At 39.9% G+C, this 18,487-nt stretch overlaps 1 protein-coding gene and 1 long non-coding RNA gene across 2 annotated transcripts in view; one reads left to right on the plus strand and one right to left on the minus strand.

Moving 5' to 3' along the window:
- Positions 1–2,575: 2,575 nt before the first annotated feature.
- On the minus strand, positions 2,576–13,151 carry LOC116702365 (uncharacterized). The gene is made up of 3 exons (XR_004335137.1): positions 12,828–13,151; positions 5,980–5,982; positions 2,576–2,587 (listed from the first exon to the last, which is right to left on the minus strand). It is a non-coding gene; the product is annotated as an uncharacterized LOC116702365 (long non-coding RNA).
- A 3,693-nt stretch (positions 13,152–16,844) lies between these two features.
- Positions 16,845–18,487, plus strand: part of vegfc (vascular endothelial growth factor c) — a 74,528-nt gene continuing 72,885 nt past the window's right edge. Inside the window, exon 1 of the mRNA XM_032536436.1 lies at positions 16,845–17,261. Coding sequence (XP_032392327.1) covers positions 17,145–17,261 — 117 coding nt within the window. The 5' untranslated portion in view covers positions 16,845–17,144. The remainder of the gene's footprint in view (positions 17,262–18,487) is intronic.

Here is an 18,487-nt window from a genome sequence, read left to right on the forward strand (position 1 = left end):
AGGCAAAAAAGAGTCAGATACAGTAAGGGGGCCACAAGGGCTAATAAAAGAGACTTCAATACTTTTTGGGGCCCTAAGTCTATATAAAAGGACTTTCGACACTATTGGGGACCACTAAGGTTTTAAAAAGAGACTTCAATACAGTTTGGGGGGCCACTAAGGTTTATAAAAAGAACTTCAGAACAGTATGGGGACCACTAAGGTTTATATAAAGAGCTCAGATACGATTGGGGGCCATAAGGTCTATAAAAAGAGATTCAAAAATTATTGGGGGACCCTGCTTCGTTGCACTGTTTTTTTTGAAAAACAATAACATAAATAACCCGTCACAGTTGTACCCCTGAGATAAAGGGGACTAAAACCCCAAGGATTCTATTTGCTACCCCAAAGGAGCTGAAAAATGGTATTGTTATGGGTATGTTGTTATTCCACGGGGTTGCTGAACATGCTGGTGTGTGCATTGAATGATAGGGGGGCCCCATACTTGGGTTGGAACCCTTTGGGGTCCCTGACTTTCCCCTATGTAACATTGTATGAGCACGCCCGAACTCTATTCCCTTGTTCCACGGGGCAAAATAAAAGGTATACTGGAGCCCCAATGGCACGCCACTCAAAGAAAAAACTGAAAACCTTTGTTTCGCTGCATAGAAAAAATTTCAGCTCATTTTTTTCTGGTGCTCAGAGGCTAAGGGAGATTATGAATCTCAATTTATATCTGAGGTACACGATACCCCACTGTGGAATTGTTCAGATAATCCACCTGGTTCCTCTGGTTTTGGGTCCAGACCAAAAGCCTATCGGGTCACTCGATATTGTTTCCAAAATAGAATGTAACGGTTTTTAAAGGGGCCCTCTACAGAGTTACTCTTCCCACAAAAAGCAGCTTTTTAAACTGAAATCTGTTTCATAAATTCCAAGGTTAAACCCTTGCATCAACCTTACACATCATTGCACACGCAAAAACACAACAATCTCTCCCCCCCCCCCCCCCCCCCCCCCCCCCCCCCTCTTTCCTGGCATCATTCAAATTTTGGTCCAAACGGTCCATTGTAAATGACTCAAAAACCTATTTCCCTGTTCCCCCCCTTTTGGCGCGTTCTGCAACGGGTCACCACAAATGAGAAAAAAAGGGGAGCATTGCTTACATAGCATTTTAAAGAAATGGACCAACAGATCCGGGTTGTTCTGGCGGAGACCAGTGAAGGATATTAGAAGCACTTTTTGTGGGGAAACTGTCTGAAAGTTGTAAGTCTTCTGGAGCTGTAAAGAGAAATCTCAAAAATCCCAACGGCAAGATGAAGCTTAGGTATTTTAGCAGTAACATAGCTCGGGGCTAATTACTGCATAACTGAGTTAACATTAGTAATTAACCAACGCTAATGGAAGTCAACCGCCCTCGAGTTACGGAAATTTTCCTCTAGGTGCATCAGGTTCTTATGACCGTCGTTAGCCATTTTTACAAGACTTCTGCTACGGGGCCATAAATGAGCTAAAAGGAAATGGAGTTTTTTATACATTGTCGAGTTTCTTTACAACTAAATAACGGACAAATAGAGTCTTTAAATACTTCAGATGTAAAGTTATTTGCTGTCAAAGTGGTGTCAAAATGAATGGGAGTCAATGGGATGGTAACAGCGGGTGATGGCTTGGTAGCATCAAAATGGCGCCATAGGGAGCTACTCTTAGAGAGGAGAGGCTTACCCCCTTGGTGCATAAAGCTTGCACAGCTGTCTGCATACAAACAGACAGTAGAAGAAGAAACCATACCACAAGAAGAAGACTGTAGGAACCATGCAAGCCACAGGGGGCAATGTTTTGTCTAGGCCAAGGCTGGCCTTGGGTAATTTAAGTTCCTGTATTGATGCAAACAGGTGTTAATTGATTGATTATTAATTTGAACTGTGCTCGGATTATGTTGTGGTTTTTGGGACTTGATTTGAGTTCAGTGGATGCTGCAAGGCTACAGAAAATAAACGCCTTAAATGCATTTTAGTGGAAAGGACTGGACATTGTTGATCTGAGTACACGTTAGAAACAATAATCCAAATTAGCAACCAGTAGCGGCTAAGTATTGGACATAGTCACTACAAAGACGACAAAAATGGCTAGTGCTAGGAAACCAGAACATTTGGGCCCTCAGCTCTTCTTCCAGCGATCAGCATGTCATGTTACATTTCTATATTTTTTGTCAAGTGGATTTATCATGGAATGCCCTCCAACCTGTCAGCACAATTCTTAAGTTCAAAATGTGTAAACTTGTGTGTATTTTATACACAACATAGGAAAATAGAACTTGTGTCACAGAGGGGCCACAGGATGACAGTGTTTGCTGCTCATAAAGGCAGTGGATGTTTTTTGGCATTGTCTCACTGACTCACACACACACACACACACACACACACACACCACACACACAACACACACACACACCACACACACACACACACACACACACACACACACACACACACAGCAGGTGCTGTTTGTCAGTTTGTATTTTCTTTAAAGGTCCCAACGTCACTCATTGTGTCACACATGGCATTCCATACAATTCCATGTAAAAACAACACACACTCACACACACCTTCTCCCCCTTCCATATGCCAGACAATTCCGTAAATTCTTGGAATTTGTTTTCCTGTTTTCTGTGAGTCATTCCCACATTTTCTTCTGTTTCTTCAAGCTTTAAAGGAAGAATGCACTCAAAAGCTGGACAACGGCAGCATTGCTTAAACTTAACAGTTTCAATACACTAGCCTTTATATTTTGATATTACATACACTTCCTGATGTCTGTTTTAGAGTTTTTTAATTTGCACAGTACCAGCTGTGAATATTTACTTGCATGAAACAAGGGGAAATTACTGTTCAAATTACTGTATAAATCCTCATGTCTACCTTCCTGCATGTTCTGTCTGCAAGACTGCATTATTTTCAATAAAACAAAAAATATCACATAGGGGGGCTTTTAAAGGGGGAAAGGACTGGGCATGTCTTGGAGGGATATAGCACAGGTGAAACTCTAATTTTTTTTTATGTTGATGCATATCATAACTTTGCTAAATGTAGCATTGTTTGGTGCATATTATACTGTCATATAATTAGCTTTTTTGTTTTGGGATTTTTAGCTCTTATAGTAGAACAGACAAGACACTTTTTGGGGGGGATTAATTAATTAATTAATTAATGTTGTACTTATTAAGGCAATGGAAATGTGACTCAGGCCAGAGTGTAAATCTCACACCAACATGTGTAACTTAAAGACGGTGGTGGGTATAGTTGCCAAAAATTGTACTCAAGTAAAAGTACTGTTACTTCAGAATAATATGACTCAAGTACAAGTAAAAGTAGTCATCCAAATAATTACTTGAGTAAGAGTAAAAAAGTGCTCGGTGAAAAAACTACTCAAGTAGTGAGTAGCTGTTGAGTAACGTCTGATTTCTTTCTTAACACAAGCAGACAGACAAAAATATAAAATAATCATCTTTAGGCAAATTATAGTTCATCCAATCAATAAAATAAATTCAAATTAATTTATTAATTGCAAAAGAGCTTAAATAAAGACACTTATCACATCAAATTTGGATATATACTGTATATATATATATATAGATTGAGTACAAGACTGCTACATTTAATTGGTGAAACACAGTCACGTGGTAGAGCCTTCACAAATCTACTCAAGAAAAAGTAAAAAGTAGAGTTATTTAAATCTACTCCTAGAAATAAAAAAATTTCAAAAACGTACTCGAGTAAATATAACGGAGTAAATGTAGCTCGTTACTACCCACCTCTGCTTAAACTATGATGCTGACGATATTAGACCATCCCATAGTTATGCTGTTGAAGGTTTTCATCCTATGTCACACTGAGCTCCTCTGTCTCTCTCTCTCTCTCTCTCCATCTGTGTACATTCGTGTCCCATTAATACATGTTACTAACTTAACTTCTTCCCTGGAGTCATCGTGCTTTCTCGCCCTTGTAGATTTCCTTGGATTGTGGTAGCACCTGGATCGTTGTTGCAGCTGCTGCCATGATAACCATTATCTTTACTGTTATTATGATCGCTACTGTTTCTTACGTCTTTCCATTACGCCCACTGATATAATTAGTATTTGTCATATTCCTACTATAAATATTGTCAGTCGTTATTGTAATTCGCTGCATCTGTCCTGTATGTGAAGTGGATGCGATGGGGCAGGGATTCTCGCATTGAACGAGACAGCCTTGTGATCTGATACTGAGGGGGGGGGGGGGGGGGGTCATTGTATAGGTTCACGCATTCAAAAGTTTTTTCTTACTGCAGCCACACAAAATGCAATATGTTTGGGGGAATTGTTGGTTGGGTCTCTATCTGTGAAGGGTCGTCAGATGAATTGTGTTGTGTTAAAGGAACACTATGTAACTTTTCCCGCTTTCGGTCCCCCTACAGGTTGTCTCACTGGAACTACAGCTCGCACTAAAAGTACCTCAATTCCTTCTTATGTTGTTATTCCTAACACATAATACTTGTAAGTTACATTCATTGCTGGTCGTTTTGATGGGATTGGTTAACACCAAGAATACAACATTTACAAAGTTTAGCAAAGATTCATGTTCTTCCTATATGATTTCATTTTATTAGCTTCAATTACATGTGATTATTTCAAAATGTATCACAGTTTGAGTAACACTAAGTAAGTCAACAAAATACTTAAACTCTTGGAAAGCTCATACTATTGTTAGAAGAAATTCTACTTGTCTCAAACAGAAGTTCCCTGAAACTCTTTTCACATAATCAGCTGTGACTGTGACCCAGAATGACTAAAGACCCAGGGTTTATCTCAATTTGGGAAACACAGAAATGTGTGTGTGTGTGTGTTTTGTGGATTACTCTGACAGGACCTGGCAAACAGGCCTGAAAACAAAAAAAATAGTAATATTGACAACATATTGTGACACATTAGAGGGGATTTTCCTGCTTCTGCCCATGCTTTGGATTTTTTTTAGGGTTTATCTATCTTGAGAAAGTATAACAAAGGCATCATAGCTTAGCTATCAGCCCCATTCAATAAACATTACCTTGAAATGTATGACTCATTTTCTCCTTACTTTGGAATTTCCCCAAGTAGATAACTGTTTTCTACTTTTATCTGATTCCTTGTACTTATTCAGCAGCCATTACACAATCCAGTTACAAATCTTTGCATGTCCAAATTGGACTTTACATGAACTGCAGAACACATACTATTGTGTGTGTTTTTTTTTAGTGAACCACACCGATGATCTCTACTATCCATTCTGATCCCTTCTGTCCCAGTGCATATGTCTACTATCATCGCACCATCTCCTGTTCTTCTATTGTTGGAGGGGTGAGAGAGACGTGTGCTGCTAACACTGAATATTCAAAGCAGAGAAAAATATATTGTGCTGTATTTGTGATTAAAAATATATGAATTTTTTAAATCCCCTTGTAACGGTGGCGTGATGTCATATTCCTCTCTCAAAGGAAAAGTCCTATAAGATGCTGTTTACAGCAACTTTCACCCTTGGTGCAGAATCCACCCATGCTCCTCTAAGACTAACCTAATATTCAGTATGAACATGTATTTCCACTCAATCCGATTAATTATTCGTATTCAGCAAATTCCTATTGTCCTCCACCTTTCTCCTACTTAAACTTCTCTTGTTGAGTAAATTGCTTATGTTGCATCCAGTATCTTGACGCTATAGCGCGTAGTTTCTGCCTCCCCCGTGAGGAATTCTAAGTAATGACGGCAAAACTGTCGGCGCGTCCGCGTGATACAAGCCTTCCGTGATCGCGCAACTCCACCACACAGTTGCTAGTAGCCAAGGGGGACGTGGAGGATGTAAAAAACTCTTCTGAGTCTTCAGAAGAGGTCATTATCTTCGATTAAGGTTTGTGCAAAAGTTGCAACAGACAACATTATTATAACTAGTAATTGTCATTTGGAAGTAAATAGTTATATAACAATATTACTGTCTCTGAACTGCAATGTCTTACGCTGCTTTTACGTTACTTTTGAGTTACTTTCATCAAAATATCAGCAGAAGTATGACTTGGCAGGTAGCTTGTGAATTTCACCAGCAACAAAGTCTCATCTTTATCCACTTTAATACATCATCAATTATTTATAATATGTTGTATTATTACCCTGAAGTTACACCATTAAAATTCTATCACCAGACTATGTAGCAGCGCCACCACCTTTACGACCAGACCTTAGCGCCGTCCAAAACGATTATAATTGTAAAACAGTGTACATGTGGAGATAGACCTGGCAATAACAGACTAGTGTTTGATAAATCGGTTTAAAAAAGGACTAAAAACATGTCTTTTTAGCAGAACTTATGAGTTTTAACCTTGCACAGTAATGTCGTTGCACTATTTATATTCTGAAACTGATATTTTAAACTGATGATGTTTTTACCTTGCTTTTATGATCTTACATGTAGCACTTTGAGGTTTATCTTAAATGTAAAGTGCATTACAAGTAAAATGTATTATTATTATTGTTAAATCAGCATTGTTAATTCCTGCACTTTCAGACCAGGGACATTTTGGGTGCGGGGTAAAATGTCCCCAGAAAAGGTCCCAGAACTTAATTTAGAACGTGGTCTCTGGTTCCTCGAAAAGGTTCTTAGTTCCAGGGGAACATCCTTGCTGTTGAAAAGTGGCTTTAGTTTCGATCATGTTTGTCTCACTTTAGTGATGTTTGTATCAGTCGTTTTTGAAGTAATTGTCTCAATTTTTTTGACTCACGTGTGAGTTAGATAACTGACCTAAATGTTGCATTATCAATAAATGTGCTTACAGCTGACATCTGGAGAATAGTAATGTTACGAGGCATAGTGAGCAAGGTTTTCAATGACAACTTTGTTGTTGGGCTGGTTGGTTTTATGCTGCATTGGTTACAGAATATGACCACCAAATGTCCACAATCTGTACTCCATACCGGGACTTGGACCAGCAAACATCCGGTTCCCAAGCCAAGTCCCTAAATCATTGCCACCCTCAAAATAATCAACTGACCACAGCAAAAGCTTAATTTCAACACATCATGAGGATTTAAAGGATACCCAAACTTATTCATCAGGGGCACTCCAATGTTTTAGCATTGCACTTTACTAATGTACAGTATAGGGACTCACAGGAGACTCATTTTTAGACGAAGGCCCAGATCTCCTGGCTTTTTCCCCATTTTATTTCAAGATCTTTCTCTTGTGTAAGCCCTCCACATTTACCTCAGTTAACATTAACCCACTGATGGTGAAATCCTTGTTGAAACGAGAGCAGGACATTGCAGAAGCAGTTCAACTTTACTGATACATCAATAAAACTGTTGGGTCTTACACTTCAACGTCTTTTTTTAGTTCAAAGCATGTCTCAGGATCCACACACAAACACACACGCACACACGCACGCAAACACACACAAACAAACATGCACGCGCACGCACACACACACACACACCCCACACACACACACACACACACACACACACACACTCAGGAAGGTTGATGGTAAAGAGCTAATCAGGGATTTACAGGTCTCCATGTTAGCCATACAAGTCCCCCCCCCCATGCAAACACACATACACACACACATACACACACACACTCACACACACACACACACGCTCACACACACACACGCACAGACATGCACGAATTTCCTGCCATGATAAAGCACTCGGAGAAAACTGGCTGACACGACATGAGAACTGAGTCAAAGACATCCAGGTTATAACAAGTTTGAGAGTAAACATCAGAACATCTTTTGGTTCATTTCTGACTGTGAAAACACACGTCTGACCGAGCCAAAGTGAAGCAATTATTTTCATATCAGCTCGAATTCCACAGACGTCTTTGACCAAAAGCATAGCATTCTAATTGGGAACACACACAAACACTGACGCACACAGGGATGATGACAACACACACACGGAGAGAGAGATTGGTTCAGTTCGTACAACCTTGACCTGCTGTTTGTGGTGGGTCTGAGCCATTAGTTTTGGGATGTACTGAGTGTACTGTATGTGTGTGTGTGTGTGTGTGTGTTTAACTGCCAAGATTTGTTGTTTATGTAACTGAGAGCTGGAGAGACGCAGGGAGAAAGGACAACACAAGCTAGGCTTTCTAGAGCAACACACTAACTAGGCTCATTCACCTTCATCTAATATGATCTAATGTTTTCTGTCAAATTACTTTACTTTAAGACACTAGAAAGTCAAATGTGTTTGATTAAGTGTATTCATTAGATAAGAGGAGTAATCCAATGATTTAGCAGTGCTCTTCCATTATGTCAAGGGAATTTACAGAGACAAAAGAATGATCCCCAAAAAACGCATTGAAAATCAACACTTTTACTTTTGGAATTTATGGTCAATAAACCTCATTTATAGGGAATTATACCTAATGTTTGAGTTATAAAAGCAGCAATTAGGAATTATTGAGACTAAAATTAAAGGAATGTATATGTTGATGGATAATCACAGACTGGAATATGTCAACTTTTACTCAATACTATTTCATAAACACTTCAATTTTTTTTCAAATGCTATGAAATTGAACAGGACACCCCAAAATTAATGAAAGTAGAGATTTGTACTCACCAAAGAGCGTTTCCATCATGTTATTTTGGGTAGTTAAAAAGAACATTGAAATAGGAAAACGGTCAATTTGACCTGAGGACAACATGAGGGTTAATAATATATAATATTATACTTTCCACCAATTACTGCTTGCAGACTTGTTACTTCATATTTAATATTATGCATATTTTATTTTGTTATTTATACTATGTACTGTATGTAAGTTGTACATTTTACTCTCCTCTTTCCATTCCTTTATATTTTTTTCAGTAGTTCAGGCATTTGAACTTTTGCTATCTGATTTTATTTTGTTTTTTAACTTATTTATTATTTCTAGTATATTTCCCATAATTTCCATACGTGCGTGCGTAAGTATGCCCCTGTAACTTGCTGCTGTAACAGAGTAATTTCCTAATTTAGGATTAACAAAGTCTATCTGACGTGCATAGGTTCGAGAGCAGGGCCACGTCTAACCACACCTCTGATCACCTGTCCGGCCTAAGTAGACCTGGTCAAACCATTCAATTCAACTTCATTTGATTTATTGTATCAAATCATAACAAGAGCTATCTCAAGACACTTCTGTTTCTTTGTTTGTGCTTATTATATCACGTCTATGCACCAATCAGATTGCTTGATTTGAGCTTTGATTGTGATGATGTATTTATGTTCAAGACACATCAATAATCATGTCTACAATGGCTGGTTTAGAATACTGGAACCTTTTTTGGTCCAATTCAGGATATTATATAAACCCACTTAGATATCGGTCTTTTACTTTACTTGTTGGTATTAAAAACAATCCAGGTGGTTGGTGTCTCTGTGTATACATATAGGACGGACACATGTAGAAATTGTCATAAAAATGGTCCTACAATACCAAACATCCAGCAATGAACATTATTGTACCACTAGCATGCAAAATGATGTATTACTATAGTGTTACTTTTAGTAGACCAACAGAAGGCCTAGTAGCTTTGCCAGAAGCATGTGGCCTGCTGAACTGAGACCCACATGGGACAACTTCTTTGGGGCCTCTTTTATTCTGGTAACATTGATAATTGGTTCCAACTTGACAGAAGGCCAAACAAAAGAATTAAAACCAAAACATGGTCCAAAAGATACGGCAGTGGGCTTAGGTCAATTCCACAGAATGCAGACTCCAAAAACAGGATTCACCAGGGAGCGCACAACTGCACACACTTGGCACCCTGATGCTTCGCTAACACAGGGAGACACTGGTGTCGGCCGCCACGCATGAATCCATTGACATCCATCCAAAGTCAATCTACGGTTGTCTCACCACCAATAGAGTTGAAATTTCCACAGAGCTGTTGAAGGCTGCTCAACGTTGCTGTTATAGAGCCCCCGGTGGCAAACCTAGCAACTGCAAGTTGTTAAATGGGATGGAATGTGTCATAAGATGAATTTAGTCAACACTATTTGAAAGAAAAAAAAAATACAATTTTCACATTTTTACTGTTTTCAACACGTGTTAATCGAGAGGAATCTCACCTATTTATTTCACACAATGTACGGCATTCTCCAATGTTTTGCTAACTACATGTCTACTAAGTATGAAATATCAATTTAGAGTCATTCAGCGAGATTGATAAAAGTGCAGAACATGTCGAAGTGCACTGTGGCACACAAACATTACCCAGATCCAAACACACACACACGCACATCTATTAGTTAGGTAATTGACCTCTTTTCCTGGGCCCAGTCTAATGAATGGGTCCAAGTGTCAACCAGCCAACAAAGGAGGCTTATCTCCCCACTAACATGCTTTCCCTTCAGCCGGTGTGTGTGTGTGTGTGTGTGTGTGTGTGTGTGTGTGTGTGTGTGTGTGTGTGTGTGTGTGTGTGTGTTGGATACAGGCAAATATAAAATATGCAACTTTAAAATGACTACAAAACCCCTTTTTAAAAGGAAAAATGATCTCTTATCAAAAACAAAAATAACCACAAAATAATCACAATCAATTGCTATTTAAAGTATGGTAGAATTTATTTAACTTCCAAAAAAATCAATGGCCAATCAATAATTCTTCAATCATCAAAACATACAGTATACCTTTTACAAACTACCACAAACGCGTCACAGATACAGAGACACACTATAGAATACTTTGCTTTGGGCTGTTTAGCTATTCAACGCATGTGTATGTGTATGCGTGTGTGTGTGTGTGTTTGTGTGTGTGTGTGTGTACACACACTCTGGTGAGCTAATCAGCAGATTTGTTTGCTGAAAGAGGAGCAGCAATGTAGCATCACAAGCTATAGTATTCAGCACACATTTTCAACCATCATGGACTTTCACAGTAAACAATGGGACATTATCAGATTAACAACCAGATGCTCATCAATAGCACTTATTAATCATTTCTCATTAATGTTGTAACACAGTTGCAGCATTAGCAGTTACCACATTAATAAACACACTGGTGTTCTTCTTTGCAGAGGGGAAAACATGCAGCGCAGGTTTTACAGGATCCAGGAGTGTTCTCCAGAACTCAGAAACAACCCACTTCTCTGGAAAATGAACTATGTATAGCACGATACAAACAAACCTAATGTGTCGACCTTTTTAGCAACTTGAAGTTGCGTTGGAAGACCTGGGACGAGCGAGGGTTCAGCGTATTTATTCCGCACCGGACGTGGATCCATGATGCGTTCAGGTTCTTTCAGCCAATGGGAAGGATCTTCTCCAAGGTGTGATCTACAGATCTGTGGTTTTTAGACTTTCTGCCATTTTGTGATCTTTTTCCTTGTGGTAACCGGTAGGAGTTTGGTGTTCCGGCTGTCAGACTCACATGTGGGCCATGAGTCCTTTGTCTCAGAAAGCCTTCAGGCTTTGGAATTGCGTGAAGGCGGCAATTGGTCATGTGTCCCAGGCACATGTATCCCTTGTTTAAAATCAGGGCTTAAAGAAGGCTTAGCAACGGCAGTAATTCATTATCCATGTTGAATTAACCACAGGTAGTCGAGGCTGAAGTTGGTGTGCACTGTTTTGCTACTGTTTTCTGGTTGAACGACATGTTTCCTCGAATTTTTCGTTTGTTGGCCGTGTCTCTTGTTTATTGGCTGTGTCAAAGGGGCAACCCAATCAGCAGAGACCGTCTGTTAACTTGTGGTAGTAAAAAGGCAGAATGTTGAACTACAGAGTGTGGTCTACACCTACTCTATCTGTAAAGTGTCTCGAAATGACTCTTGTTTTGAATTGAAACTATAAGTAAAAATTGAATTGAATTGGCAGAAAGTGGCCGTTGTTTGTTTTCTTCCAGAAAAAGGGTCAGGTGACAAGGGTGTGACGAATCAGAGAAAGACACAAAACCCCAAGAGTAACCCCCTGTGAGGCTTTGAAATAATTTGCCCAGAACTGCCCAGAGTTAGAATCTGGCTCCTGAACGTTATACAGTGCAGTCTCTTTCTTTTATTATTATTGCTGACAGTTTGATAATTCACCGTAGGCCACAAATCTCAATTTGACGCTTTCATATCAGTATTTGCTCAACAAGACTAGACCGCTGTCCCCACTCACACAAGGATATTAGATTTTTAACATTGAACATGTTTGCGATTTGAAATCAGTGCATCCATAGACGAAGTTCCGAGCAGATTGTGCAATGTAAAAAGCATTCTTAACACCACCTCATACCACAGGAAAATCTGGCGGGTTAATCTTTAGAACCATCGGAAAATCTAGGCTTCTCTGACCATTGTCGGGAGGGAGGAAACAGCCCCAAACACGACTTGATTCTTGTGGTGTGTACCCCAAATTGTGACATTATTGGGCAAAAGACCTATATAATGTAAGTATCTTGACAGCAGAACATGAAGATTTGTCAGTTAAACCATGTAACAGTATGAACAAAAGTAACTCCTCGATAAAACAGTCCATAATCAGTCCAAAATCCATAAAATGGCTGCATGTTGATGCGTTGTGTGTCTATCTTAAAATCTGGATTCTGCTGGCTGCACAAGTGGTTGTTGTCATGGCGATACATGATCCCTAAACACAGTTGACCTGAGCCTGTACTGCAATTCCATGGATTGACCTTTGATCTCAATGATCGGCACAGGCCAATCAAAACAATGCAAAGCCAAATAGTAATCCCTGTTTGGTCTAATGTGGAGCATAACACACACACACACACACACACACACACACACACACACACCACACACACACACACACACACACACACACACACACACACACACATATACACTTCACTGTCTTTGTGGGGACCTGTCATTGATATAATGCATTCCCTAGCCCCTTACCCTAACCTTATCCATCACAACTGAATGGCTAACCTTAACCCTTACCTTCACCCTAACCTGTTTCTAACCCTAATCCTAAAACCAAGTCTTAAAACTGCCCTTTAAAGTTGGGGGGTCCAGCATTTTGGCCCCACAAAGCTGTTGGGACCCCACAAGTATACTGAACTCCTGGTTTTTGGACCCCACGAATGTAGTAAAACGAGAACACACACACACATCTGATGCCTTGCAGCCCTAAGGTAATACAAATAAAGATTGCACACAAATATGCACACGTAAGACCATTTCCACATTTGTCTCAGTCATAAATCGAATTCTTTTAAAAACAGACAAAATAATTGTGTTTCTGCTTACTCGCTCTGTTAAATCCACAACCTAACATACCCCAAGGAAACAAGACCATTCAGGTTGTTGCTGTGTGTGTGTGTGTGTGTGTGTGTGTGTGTGTGTGTGTGTGTGTGTGTGTGTGTGGCACGCCACTCTGCAGATATTTAGGGGATATGAAATTCATCTGTTTGGCTGGAATTCCAATGCAATACACACACACACACACACACACAGTCGTAAGATAGGAAGAGTTTAAGACTTGAGTTGGTATTATATATCCCATCTTATCTCGTTTTAGGAAATCCTAAATACTCAGTCCAACATCAGTTACATTTGCCGTATGTCAGTTCTCATTTTTCCGAGCTAAACAACTGTGGTGTTTCTCATTGAAACATACATAGAATGCAGGGATGCTCATTTAGATTCAGACATCTGACTGATAAATGACTGTTGTCATGATTAACCAATCATCAACCGTGTACTGGGACTCTGTAAGCTGCTAGTTAGTCCCAGGCTTGGACACACCAGCACCACAAACGTACAGTTTGTGCGAGTCTGTCTCCACAGCATCCACCTTCTGTAATGGCTTTTCTTTCTAAATCAGGTCTTATTCCTAATTCATCAATTACCATGGTTACCAAACACCTAAGATATGATCTGCAAGTGAAGAACTTTCTGTAATACAGTCCCTGCACTCCAAATCTTGTGTTCTAATATTCTTGCTGATCTCAAGACTTGGCAGTACTCATGCAGAATGGTCCATTTTGGAATGGTATATCTTATAGGAATATGAAACTTGATGCATTAATGTGTTGATGACTTTAATGTTGCAGCCGGTAAAGGTGGAGCTCATTTTAATGACTCTATATACTGCTGGGTAGCTAATACTAAAATGACACATCATTATTTATTAGCTGATTATATTTTGCCAGGGTTTAAAATGGTTACTGCAGTCCACATTTAAAATATTGATGAGAGTTGTCCCCCCCCCCCCCCCCCCCCCCGCTTAACCCAACGTCTTTCATTTCATGTGATCACTCTTACATCTCCATCAAGGTGTACACATGCACCAAATCGCTTTTCTTTAAAAAAAAAATCAATATTATGGTAATAGACATTGTATATTTGTCACAATTTCTGGGATCTTCTCATTGAGTTTTAGTACTGGTTGTAATTTTTTGACAGTGATGTGATTTTGCTCCTATCCAGGATGCATCTGTGGTGTAGCCAGACCTTACTCCCCAGTGATGTGGAGACAGAGTTAGCCGTGCGAGACTGCTGTGGTGACATCAACGGGTGATATCAGACTTTAGGAATCCACGGAAGGACTCACATTGACCCCTTGCGTCAAGGACTCACAGTGACCCCTGCATGAATCCAGTTAAGGTGATTGCAAAGTGATCTCATATTTTATAATGGCTTCATTTAGGATGTTTTTTATGTGCCAGTTACTGTACCACCTCCACAGGAACACCAGGTTGTTACTATATTAGATCTGTATAAAGAGGGTGGAAAGTCGCAGACACACACTTGCTTCTTAAACCATCCAATGTGCCACAATGACAGAGATCAGGGGCGATTTGGGGTTTTAACAATTCTTTTGTCCAGAACAGCTGTGTCCCCCTGCGGACCCTCGGAGCTAAAAGCATGCAGGCGTGCGGTCGTGGAGGTTTAGCTTTCTGCTGTAATAGCACCGAGGCTTTGCCAAACGTAACACACACTACACTGAGTCGTTCTTGCACCATTACAGACCACTGTGGTGTATTTAATATATTTATGTTTGGTTATCTGAGTACTCCGAGGATCATAACCAGGCCATTTTGATAATAAAACAACTTTAAGAAATGCCAACTATAAATCATCACAGAAAGAGAGCTAGCAGAAAGCTATATGTATACATATATACATATATATATATATATGAGATTTCAATGTTTGACAGACCCCCAGTGTCAATGACCTGCAGTGCACAACTGCCCCTGCAGGCTACAACCTGCCTTAAGTATCTTTCTGTCTCCACATGGCAGTAACTCTTTGCACAATACATCTAATCATTTTCTGTGATACTCTTCATAGTGAAAGTCATATATACTGTGTATATGTATCTTATTAAGACTTGAAGTGAAGGGCAAATTGATAACATGACTAGGGCAACGATAAAGATTTATTCGGTTGCAGCTACTTCTTAGTTTTGAGGATATGCCAACTCCGGAACTTTTCAATATCTTTTAAATACTGGAGATCTTTTTCAGATGAAGATGGTTGAGGACGGCTGCTAGCGGGTCCTTTCAGCTGGGACAGTGAGGCTGAGATATCTGGTGGATGTCATATTCCTGCCTCTGCTGGATTATTTTTATCCCTGGTGGGAACAAAATGTATCCCCCCCTCAAAGTGGTCGATACTATTTTACAAATAGACCATGTATTATATAGCTAAAATAGAAGTATGTTAAACTCTGTAACGTGACCAGTCTTTGTGCCATAGAAGGATAAAATCCAAGCAGCTGTTGCTGGTTGGATTTAGCCGCTACAGAGCTCCAGGACGCCGGCTACCAACGGCAGTTGTTTAGCCCCCACCAGGTGACTGTGAGCTGGGTACATGCAAAGCCAGATGACGGCCCTTTCAACGTCATGTATGTGAGTAAGTCAAGGCACTAAGGCGACACGTTAAATTTAGGGAAAAGATGGTGGTTGGGATTAAAACACTCACAAGGAATGAAAGGATTGGGTTTTCTGAACTCTCCTCTCCGCCTTGAAAGCTCTGTGTTTTATATTGACACCATCTTCATGACCAAAAGAGCGAGATCCAGGGTACAAAGCGGCCAGAATGGGTTTCCTCAGCAGGGGGGCTGGCATCTCCCTTAAAGATTCATAACCAGTGTGTTGCTCTCCCTCTGTCTCCAGACCTGGGGCTTTTTTCTTAACTTCATTGTCCGTCTTACATGTAGCCCAGCGGATCACCGTGACGGAGGTTTCTCCCTGTAAGTTATTGGAAACAAACATAGTGATTAGTGATTTTAGTCTATATCCCTCATGTTGTCCTGGGGTCAAATTGACCCATTTTCAGTAAAAAAAAATTGTCACAAAAATTGGGCCGTCGAAATAAGCGCTGAAATTGTCAACATTTAAAATATCAAAAAAAGTGTGAAAAAGCGATAATGTTGACAAAACTTTTCTTTTACTACTACTACTACTAGTAATAATAATAATAATAATAATAATAATAATAATAATAATAATAGTAGCAGTTGAGATGTAATGAGAAAAGTGTGTTATTTTATAGATTTCACAAATTTCAGTATGACATGTTATGCCGTAAACCGTTTACATCTGAACATGCGCAGGGAGTGACAGGTGGCCCATCTGGCATCTGCCCAAATTCAAGATCACTAGTGGACACCAAATAATAGCCTAGGCTGTAATATGGAAATAATACATTTGCAATATTTAGATAACATGATCAATTACTCTGTAGGCGCACCTTCTGTAGATAGTGCTTCGAGGAAAAAAAAAGAAAGAGTGGTGAGTTGGAGGCTTTTATTGTGAAGGCCGATCCTCCGTTTTCCTGTCATGGTGCACTTTAACGGTCCGCGACAAGCTCCCCTGACCCTCCCTATGGACCCTCCGCACTGATCCGCTGCCATATGACCGGGCTCAGGCACATGCTGCGGAACAAGTAGCCTACTAGACCTTGACAGGGAAACAAAGAAGAGAGAGAGAGGAGAGGTGGAGAGAGAGAGGGTGTGTGTGTAAGAGAGAGAGAGAGAGAGAGAGAGAGAGAGAGAGAGAGAGAGAGAGAGAGAGAGAGAGGGGCCAAATGAAAGAGAGTTATCAGCGGCAGAAGGAGAAGGGGAGCACAGACACAGGGGAGTTTTTTTTTTAAATGTTTCCATTTTTATGGTTCTCGGATCATAAACTCTTGAGGACTTTATAAACATGCACCTACTGGGAATATCTCTTTTATTGGCATACCTTCTCTACAGCAACCTGGCCAGCGACGTCAGCCCCAGCGACTACTATGATTACTACGAGCAGGAGCAGATGGACGAGCCGGTACGGTACTCTGTGTGTGTGTGTGTGTGTGTGTGTGTGTGCGTGCGTGTCTGGATCTCCCAGCAGCCGCATGTGCTGGGGTTTTTCACCTGATATTGTGAGGATGAGGAGGGAGGGAGGGGGGATCATTTGGTGGAAAACCGTTTTTTTTTTTTTTTTTTTTTTTTTTTTAATTTAGCTAAAGTTCAATATTCACTGTGTACCAGATTAAACATGTCATGGAGCATTATAACACGAGGCACCATCAGAAGCTCTCCATAGCATATGCAAGGATGGAAAACATAGATATGAATTGCCACTGCAGCAACACCTGTTTTTACAGTCAAACACAGAACATTTATCGACATAAATGTAAAAGTTAGAATAATAATAACAATAATAATAATAATATTAATAATAAAAACGGTTCCAATTAAAAAGCATTTCAGTACTTTCCTGTGAACTGACTTTTCTGCTACACCTCAGTTCAAAGAAATTAAAAATAAAAAGTCAGAAAATAGAAATTTTTGGGGGCATTTTCCACTTTGGTTCCAACAGGACAGCATAGGCTTGAAGGGTGGGGGGGGGGGGGGGGGAAATGACCACAGGTCGGAGTTGAACCCCCGGCCTCTGCGTCTAGGACTAAGCCTCTTTACATGGGCGCTCGCTCCACCAGGTGAGCTACCCAGGCACCCAAAACAGGTCATGTCTGGATACATTCTGTGATATGTAACATGAAGCATTTATCCTATATATTAAATACAATAATAAAAAGTGGAATGAAAATTCAAATGTCAATCCAAACATTCAATTAAATATTCACATTTGATTAATCACAGTCTTCACCATTAGCTAATCGCATTCTTTCACATCTCGATTTGAAAACGATTAATCGTTCAGCCTTGATGGATATATTCTATTTTTTATTTCTTATTTCTAAGGGACTGTTCGGTATTTATGGAATGGACCACCGGAGGAAAATAGGGAGGGATGTTTTTTTCATTCTTTGTTGAGGGCAGGGTCCTCCAACTATTTTAAGTCTAGATGGGCGGGTAACACAACTTTTGTATTCATGAATACAGCAAAATTTCAAAGTGGCTTGTTTGGTGCTTATTTTTCCATGTAGCTCCATGTAGCTCTCTCAGTCTGGGCCCCGAGCTGTAGCTTTGTAAATTTCCCAAAACTGAATAAAATCTTGCCCGCACATGTAAACACAAAACTGCTTTTGCTAGTTCCATCGTGTTGTA

This window comes from Etheostoma spectabile, chromosome 2 (assembly GCF_008692095.1).
Source record: "Etheostoma spectabile isolate EspeVRDwgs_2016 chromosome 2, UIUC_Espe_1.0, whole genome shotgun sequence".
NCBI lineage: Eukaryota > Metazoa > Chordata > Actinopteri > Perciformes > Percidae > Etheostoma > Etheostoma spectabile.